Below are 12,967 nucleotides of genomic sequence, written 5' to 3' on the forward strand. Positions count from 1 at the left end.
TGCGGAGAAGGGGGATAATAATAATCTTTATTTATATAGAGCGCTAACATTCTGAGCCCTTTACAGTTAGCACACATTATCATCGCTGTCCCTGATGGGGCTCAATCTAAATTCCCTATCAGTATGTCTTTGGAATGTGGGAGGAAACCAGAGTGCCCGGAGGAAACCCACGCAAACATGGGGAGAACATACAAACTCCTTGCAGATGTTGTCCTTGGTGGGATTTGAACCCAGGACTCCAGCGCTGCAAGGCTGCAGTACTAACCACTGAGCCTCCGTGCTAATGATGGGCTGTGCAGAGAAGGGTATGATGATAAGAGGCTGTGCAGAGAAGAGGGATGATGATGAGGGGCTGTGCGGAGAAAGGGGATGATGAGGGGCTGTGCGGAGAAGAGGGTTGATGATGATGAGGGGCTGTGCGCAGAAGGGGGATAATGAGGGGCTGTGCGCAGAAGGGGGATGATGAGGGGCTATGCGGAGAAGGGGGATGATGATGAGGGGCTGTGCGGAGAAGGGATGAGGATGAGGGGCTGTGCGGAGAAGGGGGATGAGGATGAGGGGCAGTGCGGAGAAGAGGGATGATGAGGGGCTGTGCGGAGAAGGGATGATGATGAGGGGCTGTGCGGAGAAGAGGGTTAATGATGAGGGGCTGTGCGGAGAAGGGGGATGATGATGAGGGGCTGTGCGCAGAAGGGGGATGATGAGGGGCTGTGCGCAGAAGGGGGATGATGATGAGGGGCTGTGCGGAGAAGGGATGAGGATGAGGGGCTGTGCGGAGAAGGGGGATGAGGATGAGGGGCAGTGCGGAGAAGAGGGATGATGATGAGGGGCTGTGTGGAGAAGGGATGATGATGAGGGGCTGTGCGGAGAAGAGGGTTAATGATGAGGGGCTGTGCGGAGAAGGGGGATGATGATGAGGGGCTGTGCGCAGAAGGGGGATGATGAGGGGCTGTGCGGAGAAGGGGGATGATGAGGGGCTGTGCGGAGAAGGGGGATGATGAGGGGCTGTGCGGAGAAGGGATGAGGATGAGGGGCTGTGCGGAGAAGGGAGATGAGGATGAGGGGCAGTGCGGAGAAGGGATGATGATGAGGGGCTGTGCGGAGAAGGGGAATAATAATAATAATCTTTATTTATATAGAGCGCTAACATTCCGAGCCCTTTACAGTTAGCACATATTATCATCGCTGTCCCCGATGGTACACAAGGAAAGTAGCGGGCACCACAGCTATAAATAAATGAGGGATCAACCATATGCATATAGAACAGTACATTCAAAGAAAACCAAGAAAAAAGGATATGTATAACACTGGGATCAACCATCAAAATAAACAACAACTTTTTTACCCTTCGCCACGACAGCACCCCACATGAGAGAGAGGGATCCGCCCCATAGGAACAGGAAACCTACAGAATAAAAGGAGGCGGTCCCCTCTCCTCCTCAGTTTAGGTTTCCTGTTCCTACAGGGACCCAGCTTACCTACAGATGAAGAGGATCCCTGGGCCATGCACCCGCCTGCGTCGGTATCTGAGGGAATGGCAGGGGCTGCGGTTCCAGAAGCAGCGGCGGGGGAGCCCCTGCTTGCAGCCTCCCCCCTCGTCTGGCCAAGCATCCACGGTCCGGGTCCGGTCACCGTGGGTCCGCCCGGCACCGTGAGGACGCGCGCGCTGCTGCGGCCGGCTTAATATCCCTAGCCGCCGCATGGTGAGTGAGAGCGGCGCGTCTAACCCGGAAGTCGCTGGAGCACTTCCGGGTTGGTCCGGGGAGGCAGGAGAATGAGCGGCAGATTTAAAAATGCAGCGCTAGCGTCGGGCCGGTGTGTGTAAGATGGCTTCACCGGTCGACGATGCGCACTTGCCCGCAGTGCAACAGCGTTCTCCTAGCAAGGAGAGAAGCGCTAGGAGCAGCACAAAGAGTGGTGGTCGACCTCCAGAGAAGGGTTCTACCACCAAACGAAATCCGCCTCCAGAACCGGTACCTGTCAGCTTCACTGGGTGAGTTTTTGAAAGAGTCTCTTCCTATATGCTGATATATGTTCCTCCTGTATCTTTCCTCTAGACTAAGAAAAGGACACACAAGTCCAAGCACAAGGAATGTGCTTTATGTACGCAGCCCCTCCCGGATGATTATGTGAAAAAGCTGTGTTCGGAGTGTATCATGCAAATCTTACGGCAGGAAAACATAATGACTCCATCAGATGTCAGAGCTATAATCCGGGAAGAAATGCAGGGGTTGGCGCAGACAAGTACCACCAGTACCCGTCAGCTTAGTAGGTCCAAATCTCCAGTCAGTTCACAGTCAGAGGATGTATGTATATCCTCAGGCGAAGCGGAATCCCAGCCGAGCTCATCCGAGACTGAAGGGGGACTTTGTCTTCCCAACAGCAGTGTGGACAATTTAATCAAATCTGTCAGAAGCACGATGGGGTGCTCAGATGAGAAAGAAAGTAAATCGGCTCAGGACATCATGTTCGCGGGGTTAGGACAGAGGAAACGTAGGACCTTCCCCGTCATAAAAACTATTAAATAGTAAAAAAAAGAGTGGGATAAGCAAAATAGAGGTTTTCTACCATCATCCTCTAAAAGACGCTATCCCTTCAGCGACGAGGAGCTAAATACCTGGTCAAAGGTGCCGAAGGTTGATGCCGCTGTAGCCTCCACAACCAAACAGTCGGTCTTACCGGTGGAGGATTCAGGAGTCCTGACAGACCCGCTGGACCGTAAAGCAGAAGCTTTACTAAAAAGGTCGTGGGAAGCCAACACGGGGGCGTTCAGGCCCGCCATATCTAGTACCTGCACTGCGAGGTCACTACTAGTGTGGATGGAGCAACTGGAGGAACAGATTAGAGGTAGAACTTCGAGAGAGTCAATCCTGCCGAAATTCCCTCTAATCAAAGAAGCAGTAGCATTCCTGGCTGATGCCTCGGTGGATTCGCTACGCCTAGCAGCCAGGTCAGCCGGCCTAGTGAACACAGCCCGGCGAGCACTCTGGCTAAAGAACTGGAAAGGGGACGCACAGGCCAAAGCAAAACTTTGTGCGATCCCCTGCCAGGGTGAGTTCCTTTTCGGAAAAGCGCTGGATGAACTCCTGAGTAAAGCAGGAGAAAGGAAAAAAGGCTTCCCTAACCAGTATCTTCCATCCTACAGGAGAGCCTTCAGAAGACGTCCCTTTACCAGGAACAAGCCGTTCGAACAAAGGGAGCGATGGGAGTCGAAGGACCCGAAGCAAAAAGGTGCCTTTTTTAGCGGGTCCCATAACCCGAAACGCAAATACCGCTAACCAGGAGGTGGGCGGCAGATTAAAATTCTTCCTCCCCAGATGGGAACAAATAACATCCAGCCAGTGGATTCTGGACATTGTACAATACGGCCTAAAATTGAAATTTGACCGAATCCCTTGGGATTCCTTTATAGTAACATCTCCAAAAGGTCAAGACCAACAAAGGGCTCTGGAATCAGAGATCCTATCTCTTCTGTCTAAAAAAGTCCTGATAGAAGTTCCCCAGGATCAAGAAGGGAAGGGGTTCTATTCCCCTTTATTCTTGATCAATAAGCCTGATGGTTCATTTAGAACCATCATAAATCTCAAGAGATTAAACGCCTTCCTGCGTAATCATACCTTCAAAATGGAATCCATTAGTTCAACCATAAAACTCTTGTTTCCTAGGTGTGTCATGGCCGGAATAGACTTAAAGGATGCCTATTATCATCTTCCCATACATGCCGAACATCAAAAGTATCTAAGGGTAGCAGTCACCCTGGAAGGACAGGTTCGTCACTTTCAGTATGTTGCAATGCCATTTGGGCTTTCTATGGCTCCCCGCATCTTCACTAAGGTGATATTAGAAGTGATGGCTCATCTACGTCGAGATACCTTGATAATACCCTACCTAGATGACTTTCTAGTGGTGGGAAACTCTATGCTTCAGTGTAAAACTCGTCTATCTAATACGATCTCGTCCCTACAGGAGTTAGGTTGGATCGTCAACTTCGAAAAATCCCGGCTGAATCCAGAAACCGTCCAGACATTTCTAGGAATCCAGCTAGACTCCGTAAGTCAGAGATGCTTCCTCCCCCAGGCAAAGAAACTGACTATACAATCAAGGGTATCAGACGCAATACGCAACCCCTACATGACACTAAGGAAGGGCATGTCTTTACTGAGGTCATTATCATCATGTATCCCTGCTGTACCATGGGCACAATTTCATACTCGTCAATTACAGTATGAGGTATTGTCGGCTCAGGGAAAAGACGGACATCTAGAAAGCAGAATAACTCTTTCCAAAGATGTCTTAGAATCACTATCCTGGTGGCTAGACATGGACCACCTCTCAGAGGGTGTGCCATGGATAATAGACCCGTCTAAAATAATTACCACCGACGCCAGCCCTATTGGGTGGGGAGCACATATGAAAGACAGTCTGGCCCAAGATACTTGGGACCAGGCAGAATTGTCATGTTCCTCCAATTGGAAGGAGTTAAAAGCGGTAGAATATGCCTTAAATCACTTTCTTCCGCAGATTCAAGGAGCAAATGTAAGAATTTACTCGGACAATTCCACCACAGTGGCATATGTGAACCGTCAGGGTGGTACAAGGTCAGGAAGTCTAATGACCATAGCTGCAGACATCTTCCAGCTGGCAGAGACTCATCTAACATCCCTAACAGCCCTGCACATCAGAGGTGTAGAGAACATCAGGGCAGACTACCTCAGCCGAAACGAGTTACGTCAAGGGGAATGGACCTTAAACAGATCCATATTCAGTATGATAACAGAATCATGGGGGATACCACAAATCGACCTATTTGCCACAAGAGACAACCGGCAAGTAAGAAGGTTCGCTTCCCTGAACGCCATGGATCACCCAGATATGTTAGACTCTCTCCACCATCCTTGGAGGTTCCAGCTGGCATACGCCTTTCCTCCGATGTCTCTGATTCCACTAGTGATCAGAAAGATCAGGAGGGAACAAGCAAGAGTAATCCTCATTGCACCATTCTGGCCGAAAAGACCATGGTTCTCTTGTCTCCAGACCATGTGCCTATGCGATCCATGGATTCTCCCATCAGACAAGAAGCTGCTGTCCCAAGGCCCCTTTTTCCACCCGCAAGTGAAAGGTCTTCACTTGACGGCGTGGAATTTGAGAGGCAACTACTAAAATTAAGAGGGTTCTCAGCAGAACTAGTAAACACCCTCTTATTGAGCAGGAAAAGATCTACCACCCTGATATATAGTAGGGTATGGAATAAATTCTCAGACTTTTACACGGTACCGTTCACTAAGCAAGTTCCAGTCACACCTATTCTAGAGTTCTTGCAAAAAGGCCGAGAGTTGGGGTTATCTGTAAATACCTTAAGAGTTCAGGTCTCGGCATTAGGAGCCCTATATGGATGCAATATAGCCGCTAATAGGTGGATCTCCAGATTCATAAAATCTTGTGACCGTAGTAAACCGGTCCATATTCCCCGTCTACCTCCGTGGGATTTAAATTTAGTGCTAGAGGCCTTAACCAGCTCCCCATTTGAGCCACTAGATTCAATACCTTTAAAAATCCTGACATATAAAGTAGCCCTCTTGGTAGCCCTAACCTCAGCTAGACGGGTTAGCGACATCCAGGCCCTATCAGTAGACCCACCCTTCTTACTGATATTCCATGATCGGATAGTCCTAAAACCAGACCCCTCATACCTCCCTAAGGTAACTGAGGAGGAGAGGGGACCGCCTCCTTTTATTCTGTAGGTTTCCTGTTCCTATGGGGCGGATCCCTCTCTCTCATGTGGGGTGCTGTCGTGGACTCATTAAAAGAGCATTACCGGTGAGTAATCCGGCTTATTAATACAAGGCATATCAAAACAAGACATACATTTAAAAAACCCAAAGAACAGCATACGGCCAGTAAGCCACATGCTACCCCCCCAGACAGATGGAAATAAATGCCAATGAGCACCACACAAAGTCTAATATCAAATACAAAACAATGCACATATATACAATTTCAGGTATGCAAACTCATCCACTGCCAGCTAAACTCTATGGGCTTAAATTACAGCTTATGTGCAACCTTATCAGTGCTTACAATGCATAGTATAGCACTGCCCAGGAGCCCGGGACTAGGATAACCCCATTCTGAATCAAGGAATGCCACACAGAGGTGTGTCTTTGTTTTGATAGTCCGCTGTCCCCGATGGGGCTCAATCTAAATTCCTTATCAGTATGTCTTTGGAATGAAATCCACACAAACATGGGGAGAACATACAAACTCCTTGCAGATGTTGTCCAGGCTGGGATTTGAACCCAGGACTCCAGCGCTGCAAGGCTGCAGTGCTAACCACTGAGCCACTGTGCTGCCCGTGCAGAGAAGAGGGATGATGATGAGGGGTTGTGCAAAGAAGGGTATGATGATGAGGGGCTGTGCAGAGAAGGATGAGGATGGGCTGGCAGAGAAGGGATGATGATGATGAGGGGCTGTGCGGAGAAGGGAATGATGATGTGAGGCTGTGTGGAGAGGGGGGATGATGATGATGAGAGGCTGTGCAGAGAAGGGATGCAACTTGTAGATAAAATAGAAAAAAAAAATACATCTTATCCAAGCTCTAGGTTCACAGAAGCACAGAATCTCTGGGACCATATGTAAATAAAATGTGAAGAAAATCCAGCTTCGTGGAAATTGCAAAATTTATTGAAAAATAGATAAAAAAAAAATCAAAACGTGCTAAATTGCAAAGACAGCATATAAACGCGTTTAAAACGCAGATGAATCCATGTGCATCTGAAACGCGTTTCTATGCAATTTATTTTTTATCTATTTTTCAATAAATTTTGCAATTTCCAAGAAGCTGTATTTTCTGCACATTTGTAACTCCCTTGTGGCTGTGTCAGGAAGTGGGTAATGTCACTCTCGTGAGGCTGCATGTTGGGGGCTGTGGGGGGAAGAGGGTGCTGTCTCTCCTGTGCTTTTTGTTCTTGTTACTTATCTCTAATGTGGCTTAGTTCTATATATTGGTTTGTAAATTTCATTGTTATAGACTTTGCATGTATAAATATATTTAGATTTTTCTCATTTTTGTTAGATTTATTTGTTTTTAATAAAACTGTTTGAGAACTATGGGTTGAATGTTCATTTCTATATTTCTAAAGCCCGGGGTATGTTCATACATTGCAATTTGTTGGTGAAACGATCTGCAGCAAAATCCTCACCAGTAGACCCGCACTAAATTGTTCAGATCTCGCTGACTATTTATTTCCTGTTCTCAGCAGCATCTATTTATATAATTACCTTAAATTGTCATCCACTTCCGTCTGGACGTCCTCGAATTCCACGATCCACTCCGCCGCACCGGAAGTACACCAACCGCCATATTGGAATACCCAAGTGATGGGTATACCAATATGGCACCCGCTGGTGGTACCAGGCCCTTGCGCAGTACCACCAGCGGGCCATCGCCGGTCCCCCTCCCCACCGCCACCCTCGAATCGGGCCTCCACGCATGACCCCCTGCTGCTGGGACTCCCCCAGCGCAAGAACCCCACACCACAAGGACCCCTCCCGATGCAATAGCATTGGGCCTCCATCTAGATTAGCATATTTTTCAGACTAGAGAAGGGATTTTTTTCCTCCAAAATTTGGGAGGTAAATTGAATTGTGTCTTATATTCCGAACATAGGGGAGGGGATGTGGCGGCAGTTGTGGAGCGGGGTCGCAGAAAGCAGGGTCCTTGCTGCAGAAGTGGGGCGAGGCTGCGGGACATCAGCCGAGATCCCAATCTACACATGTGCCGCCTCCAGCGGCCATCTTCCTGAAGCCCACCACCGCAAAATCGATGCACTCCGCTCTGCCTCACCGCTGGGACACCGCCCTCCCACCCAGTGCCACAGCATCACCCCACCGCCGCTGGTTTCCTACTGTGGCCACTTACCATTCACTGTGACCCATACAGCCTGGTAAGTTGTAGAAGTCATATAGGACAACTTTTTTTTTTTTTTTTTAGGGATTTTTGCCATCGGTTGCTGAGGGTCTGACTGCGGGTGCCCCCTCTGCTCCAAAGAATAAGCTCTGGCAGAGGTCACACTACATATTTTACAGAGGGGTAAAAATACTCCCCTTAAGTTTGAAGAGGATTTTTATCCAAGAATGAGGACATAATTTGCAGTAAATCCACCCACGGCTGTTGAGGGCACATGTCAGTTGTGTATATCATCTGACATGTGTCCAGAAAGGTGCAGGCTCAGCATCGGATCCCGCACCAAACGGGGGGAGTACAACATCAGCGTACTATTACACCCAATGTCGGAAAGTCGTTAAATAATGGACATTGAAAGAGCTGGGCCACTTTCTCTTGTTGGTGCAGTTTTCATTAGAAACTGGCATTTCTATCCATAAAATCTGATAGCGGCCGATGGACAGGTCTTGTCACATGTTTGATAAATAGTATCGTTTAGCGTTCTACCAGAGAGAGGTAGGTTGCCTTGTTGTGGCTGGTGGGCACTCAGGAAATGGTGAACTTGTGTCCTTAATACCGTATGTACTCGAGTATAAGCCGAGAATTTCAGCCCCTTTTTTTTTTTAGGCTGAAATTGCCCCTCTCAGCTTATACTCGAGTTATTCCCAGGGGTCGGCCGGGAAGGGGGAGCTGCAGCTGTCTAATAATACTCACCTGCTCCTGGCGCGGTCCCTGGTTCTCCGGGAGCTGACAGCTTCTTCCTGTATTGAGCGGTCACATGGTACTGCTCATTACAGTGATGAATATGGACCCGACTCCACTCCCATAGGGGTGGAGCCGCATATTCATTACTGTAATGAGCGGTACCATGTGACCGCTCAATACAGGAAGAAGCTGTCAGCGTCCGGAGAACCAGGGACCGCGCCAGGAGCAGATGAGTATAACGGGGGCATATTCACCTGTTCCACCGTCGGCGCCGCTCCGTCTTCCGCGTCCTCTGTAGTGACGCTCAGGTCAGAGGGCGCGATGATGCAATTAGTGTGCATGCCGCCCTCTGCCTGAACAGTCAGTGCAGAGGACGCGGAAGACAGCGGCGCTCGGCGGTGGAACGTGGGACAGGTGGCTATAGCACGTGCTGGGGGCCTGAGCGACGAGGTGAGTATGTGATATTTTTTTTTATCACAGCAACAGCATATGGGGCAAATATCTCTATGGAGCATCTTATGGGGCCATGTGCAGCGTTATATGGGGCAAACATCTATAAAGCATCTTATGGGGCCTTAATCGGCATTTGTGCAGCATTATACGGGGCAAATATGTCTATGGAGCATCTCATGGGGCCATAATCTGCATTTGTGCAGCATTATACGAGGCAAATGTGTCTATGGAACATCTTATGGGGCCATAATCGGCATTTGTGCAGCATTATACGGTGCAAATGTGTCTATGGAGCATTTTATGGGTCCATAATCGGCATTTGTGCAGCATTATATGGAGGCAAATATCTCTATGGAGCATGTTTTGAGGCCATAATCAGCATTTGTGCAGCACTATATGGGGCAAATGTCTTTGGAGCATCTTATGGGGCCATAATCAGCATTTGTGCAGCATTATATGGGGCATATTTTTTTTTTTTTAGGTAAATATATTTTTATTAAAGAGAAGAGAATTTTACAAGAAAAACAGTAGTTGAAAACTACGACAATGATCAAAGTACTTGTTCTTATAATATACAATTCGAGAAGAGTAACACAAAAAACACTCGTTCACAAACCTTGCATAAATCTTACATAAAAGAAAGAAAAAAAAACCGGTAACTTTAACATATAAGCAATAACTCCTTGCCCCCGCAACAGGCGAGGACTTTCATTACCATGAATAAAAGAAAGCATATCTAAAATCAGTTCGCCCATGTCCCCTAGAGCGAGACATGCACGCAAATAGTAACATTATAAAAGTAACTGGTAAATCTTGGTACAGACCTATCACACCGAGCTGGTGGAAGGTGAACAGCTCACCCAGGGGGGAGATAGAAAGAGGAGGAAATAGAGGGGGGAGCCCACGTAGGTGGGGCTCAAGAAAAGAAATATAAAATGAGAACACGAAAAGAAAAGAAGAGTAGCTTAGTAATCGACTGTAGAATAGACAGGTGTATTCAGGTAAACAGGTCAGGGAAACGAGCAGAATCTTTAAATAGAATCCATTCAGTCCAGATACCTAAAAAGGAGACCCTTGTCTGTGAAAGGTCTGCATCAATTTCCTCCATCCTAAAGATGGTTTCAAATTCTAAAAACCACTCCACAACATCGGGGGGAACCGGGTCTCGCCATCGGCGGGGGATCACCGTCCTAGCAGTCGCTAGGCAAAATTTAAGGATGTCCTTTTTTTGGGATCCCACCGAACCGGGAATCATGGAGAGCAATGCCATCTCCGGAGTACCGGTGATGTGCTTGCCTGTGATCAAACCATAATTTCGGAACACTTGGTCCCAGAATGTTCTAATCAAGGGGCAGCCCCACCAGATATGCAAAAGGGAGCCAATGCCATTTCCACACCTCCAGCAGCAGTTAGAAATTGAGGGAGAAAATTTGTGTAACCTGTCAGGTGTGAGGTACCACCTATATTGCAGTTTATACCCCTTCTCCGAGGCCTCACTGGAACTCGGGAGTCTATGGTTCATCAGGAAGCAATGCTCCCATTCCTCATCCGACAAAGTCCGCCCTAAATCATTCTCCCAAGCAGACTGAAAATAGAGCCTTGCGTCAGAGTCTGGTGTTGAAAAAATTGAGTAGAGGGAAGAGATTCCCCTGCTCGGGGCGTCTCCACCGGCAAACAACAGTTCCAAGGGAGAGAGTCTACAGTTCGAACCCCTTGGCAAATTCAAAGAGGCCAAGAAGGACCGGACCTGCAAGTACTCCCACCAAAGAAGTTTAGTGGAGGGAGATTGGGTTTGGAGGGAACAGAGGGTGGGAATCTCGCCACGCTGTAAGATATCACCAACCCGTATGTCATCCTCGTATTTCCATCCCATGAAGGCTTTCCTGTGAATGCCCGGAGGAAATGCCGGGTTGCAAAAAATAGGTGTAAGAAGGCTGGCCCCAAGAGGAGCGGACCCCTTCACACCACTGCAGTGCCATGCCCTCATAGCCTCTGAGGTTAGGAAGGAAAATCTCCCCCGTTGAAGAGCATATTGCTTTGGGATCCACTGAAGATAATGAAGAGGCAAATCGGACCATTCTTGTTCCAACTCTACCCATTTTTTAAATTTAATTTTATATTTCCAGTCCAAGAGGCGAACTAATATGGCCGCCCTGCAATAGTTTTGGAGGTTGGGTAGACCCACCCCACCAAACTGGCGTGGCCTAGATAAAACCTTGTAACTCACCCTCGGTGTTTTCCCCTTCCAGATAAAACGGGAAATCAAGGACTGTATTTTAATAAAAAACGATTTATGTGGCCAAATGGGAATCGCCTGAAAGATATAAAGAAATCTCGGCAGGATATCCATCTTAACCACCTGAATCCTACCGAGCCACGACAGCCTCAATGGGCCATAAGACTCCAGAAGGGATCCCACCCTGTTCAAAATGACCTGATGGTTCAAAGAAAATAATTGAAGAGGATCCGAGGTGAGGTTCACCCCGAGATATGAAATCTGATCCTGTTGCCATCTAAAGGGGAAGGCCCGCTTCAAGGAAGCCACCACGGAAGAAGATAGAGAAATGTTTAGGACCTCAGTTTTGGAGTAATTAATCTTGAAGTTACTTAAATCCCCGAAGGATTCGAACTCCTTCATAAGCACTGGAAAAGAGTCGACTGGGTTAGAGACGAAGAGGAGGATGTCGTCGGCAAATAGGGCCGTTTTATGGTTAGAGTTTCCAACCTGAATCCCTGAGATACTGTCATTAACTCGGATAGCCTTAGCAAATGCTCAATAACTAAAACATATAATAGGGGCGACAACGGGCAGCCTTGTCTAGTACCGTTCTGAATATAAAAACGATCGGACAAAGATCCATTGACTCTAACACGAGCTGAGGGTTTTGAATACAATGACATAATTTTCCCCAGGAAATTGGATTGTAAGCCAATATGGGTCAGGGTCTCCCGTAGAAAGTCCCAATGGACTCTATCAAAGGCCTTTTCCGTGTCAATCGACAGAAGACAAAGAGGGGACTTTTGCATCTTGGTCCTCTCAATAAGGAGAAGAGACCTGATAATGCTGTCCCGCGCCTCCTGGCCCTTGACAAAGCCCACCTGATCAAGGTCGATAATAGATGGGAGAAGTCCCGACAATCTGTCAGCCAATACCTTGGCAAATAATTTTACATCGACGTTGATCAGGGAGATTGGCCTATAACTCCCGGCCACCAGGGGATCTTTATTAGGCTTTGGCAGAACAGAAATATGAGCCTCTAGGGGCTGGGGGGTAAAGCTATTCTCCTCAGAAATCGCATTAAAGGTGAGGACCATTTGGGGAAGCAAGTCAGATAGAAGGGATTTATAGATTAAGGGAGTGAACCCATCCGGCCCAGGACATTTAGAGGTGGACGTGGATTTAACAGCTTCTGACAGCTCCTCAGGGGTTACGTCCTTTTCCAGGACCGCCAAATCCGCCTCAGGGAGGGACGGGACCTTGATCCTATTCATATAAGATTTAATTTTATTTTTCAACGTGGTGGGATCCAAGTCAGCGTACCTGCCCCTAATGTTGTACAGGGATTTATAGAACTTTTGAAAGACCTCTAGGATCTCCTCATTACTATGGACCAGTTGGCCCTTATCATTTTTGAGTGATGAGATAAGGGTGGGACCCGATCTGGGATGAAGCAGTCGTGCTAGAGGGTGCCCACAAACATTAGCTCTTTTGTAGAAAAACCCTTTAGCTCTTTCCTTGTCACCCATAAACCGTCTATCCAGCAGGCCTTTAAGTTCAAGCCTTTTTGTAGTGAGCTCGACCAAAGTCTCAGAGGACCTCAAATTCTTATGCCTGCTTTCCAGGGTCTGAATTTGTGACAGCAAAGC

The 12,967-nt window shown here is 47.8% G+C and overlaps 1 protein-coding gene across 1 annotated transcript; it reads left to right on the forward strand.

Annotated features, from left to right (window-relative positions):
• The first annotated feature begins 1,543 nt into the window (after positions 1-1,543).
• On the forward strand, positions 1,544-6,454 carry LOC143774862 (uncharacterized). The gene is made up of 3 exons (XM_077262632.1): positions 1,544-3,051; positions 3,146-3,906; positions 6,359-6,454. The coding sequence occupies exons 1-3, from the start codon at positions 2,820-2,822 to the stop codon at positions 6,452-6,454; spliced, it is 1,089 nt and encodes a 362-aa protein (XP_077118747.1). The 5' UTR covers positions 1,544-2,819.
• Positions 6,455-12,967: the final 6,513 nt, after the last annotated feature.

Source organism: Ranitomeya variabilis, chromosome 5 (genome assembly GCF_051348905.1).
Source record: "Ranitomeya variabilis isolate aRanVar5 chromosome 5, aRanVar5.hap1, whole genome shotgun sequence".
NCBI classification, from domain to species: domain Eukaryota; kingdom Metazoa; phylum Chordata; class Amphibia; order Anura; family Dendrobatidae; genus Ranitomeya; species Ranitomeya variabilis.

Coding starts and splice junctions, on each gene's coding strand:
- LOC143774862 (XM_077262632.1), top strand. CDS start 2,820: ATGGAGCAACTGGAGGAACAGATTAGAGGTAGAACTTCGAGAGAGTCA. Junction 3,052..3,145: donor TTGTGCGATCCCCTGCCAGG/GTGAGTTCCTTT, acceptor TCCATCCTACAG/GAGAGCCTTCAGAAGACGTC. Junction 3,907..6,358: donor ACCTAGATGACTTTCTAGTG/GTGGGAAACTCT, acceptor CTGCCCGTGCAG/AGAAGAGGGATGATGATGAG.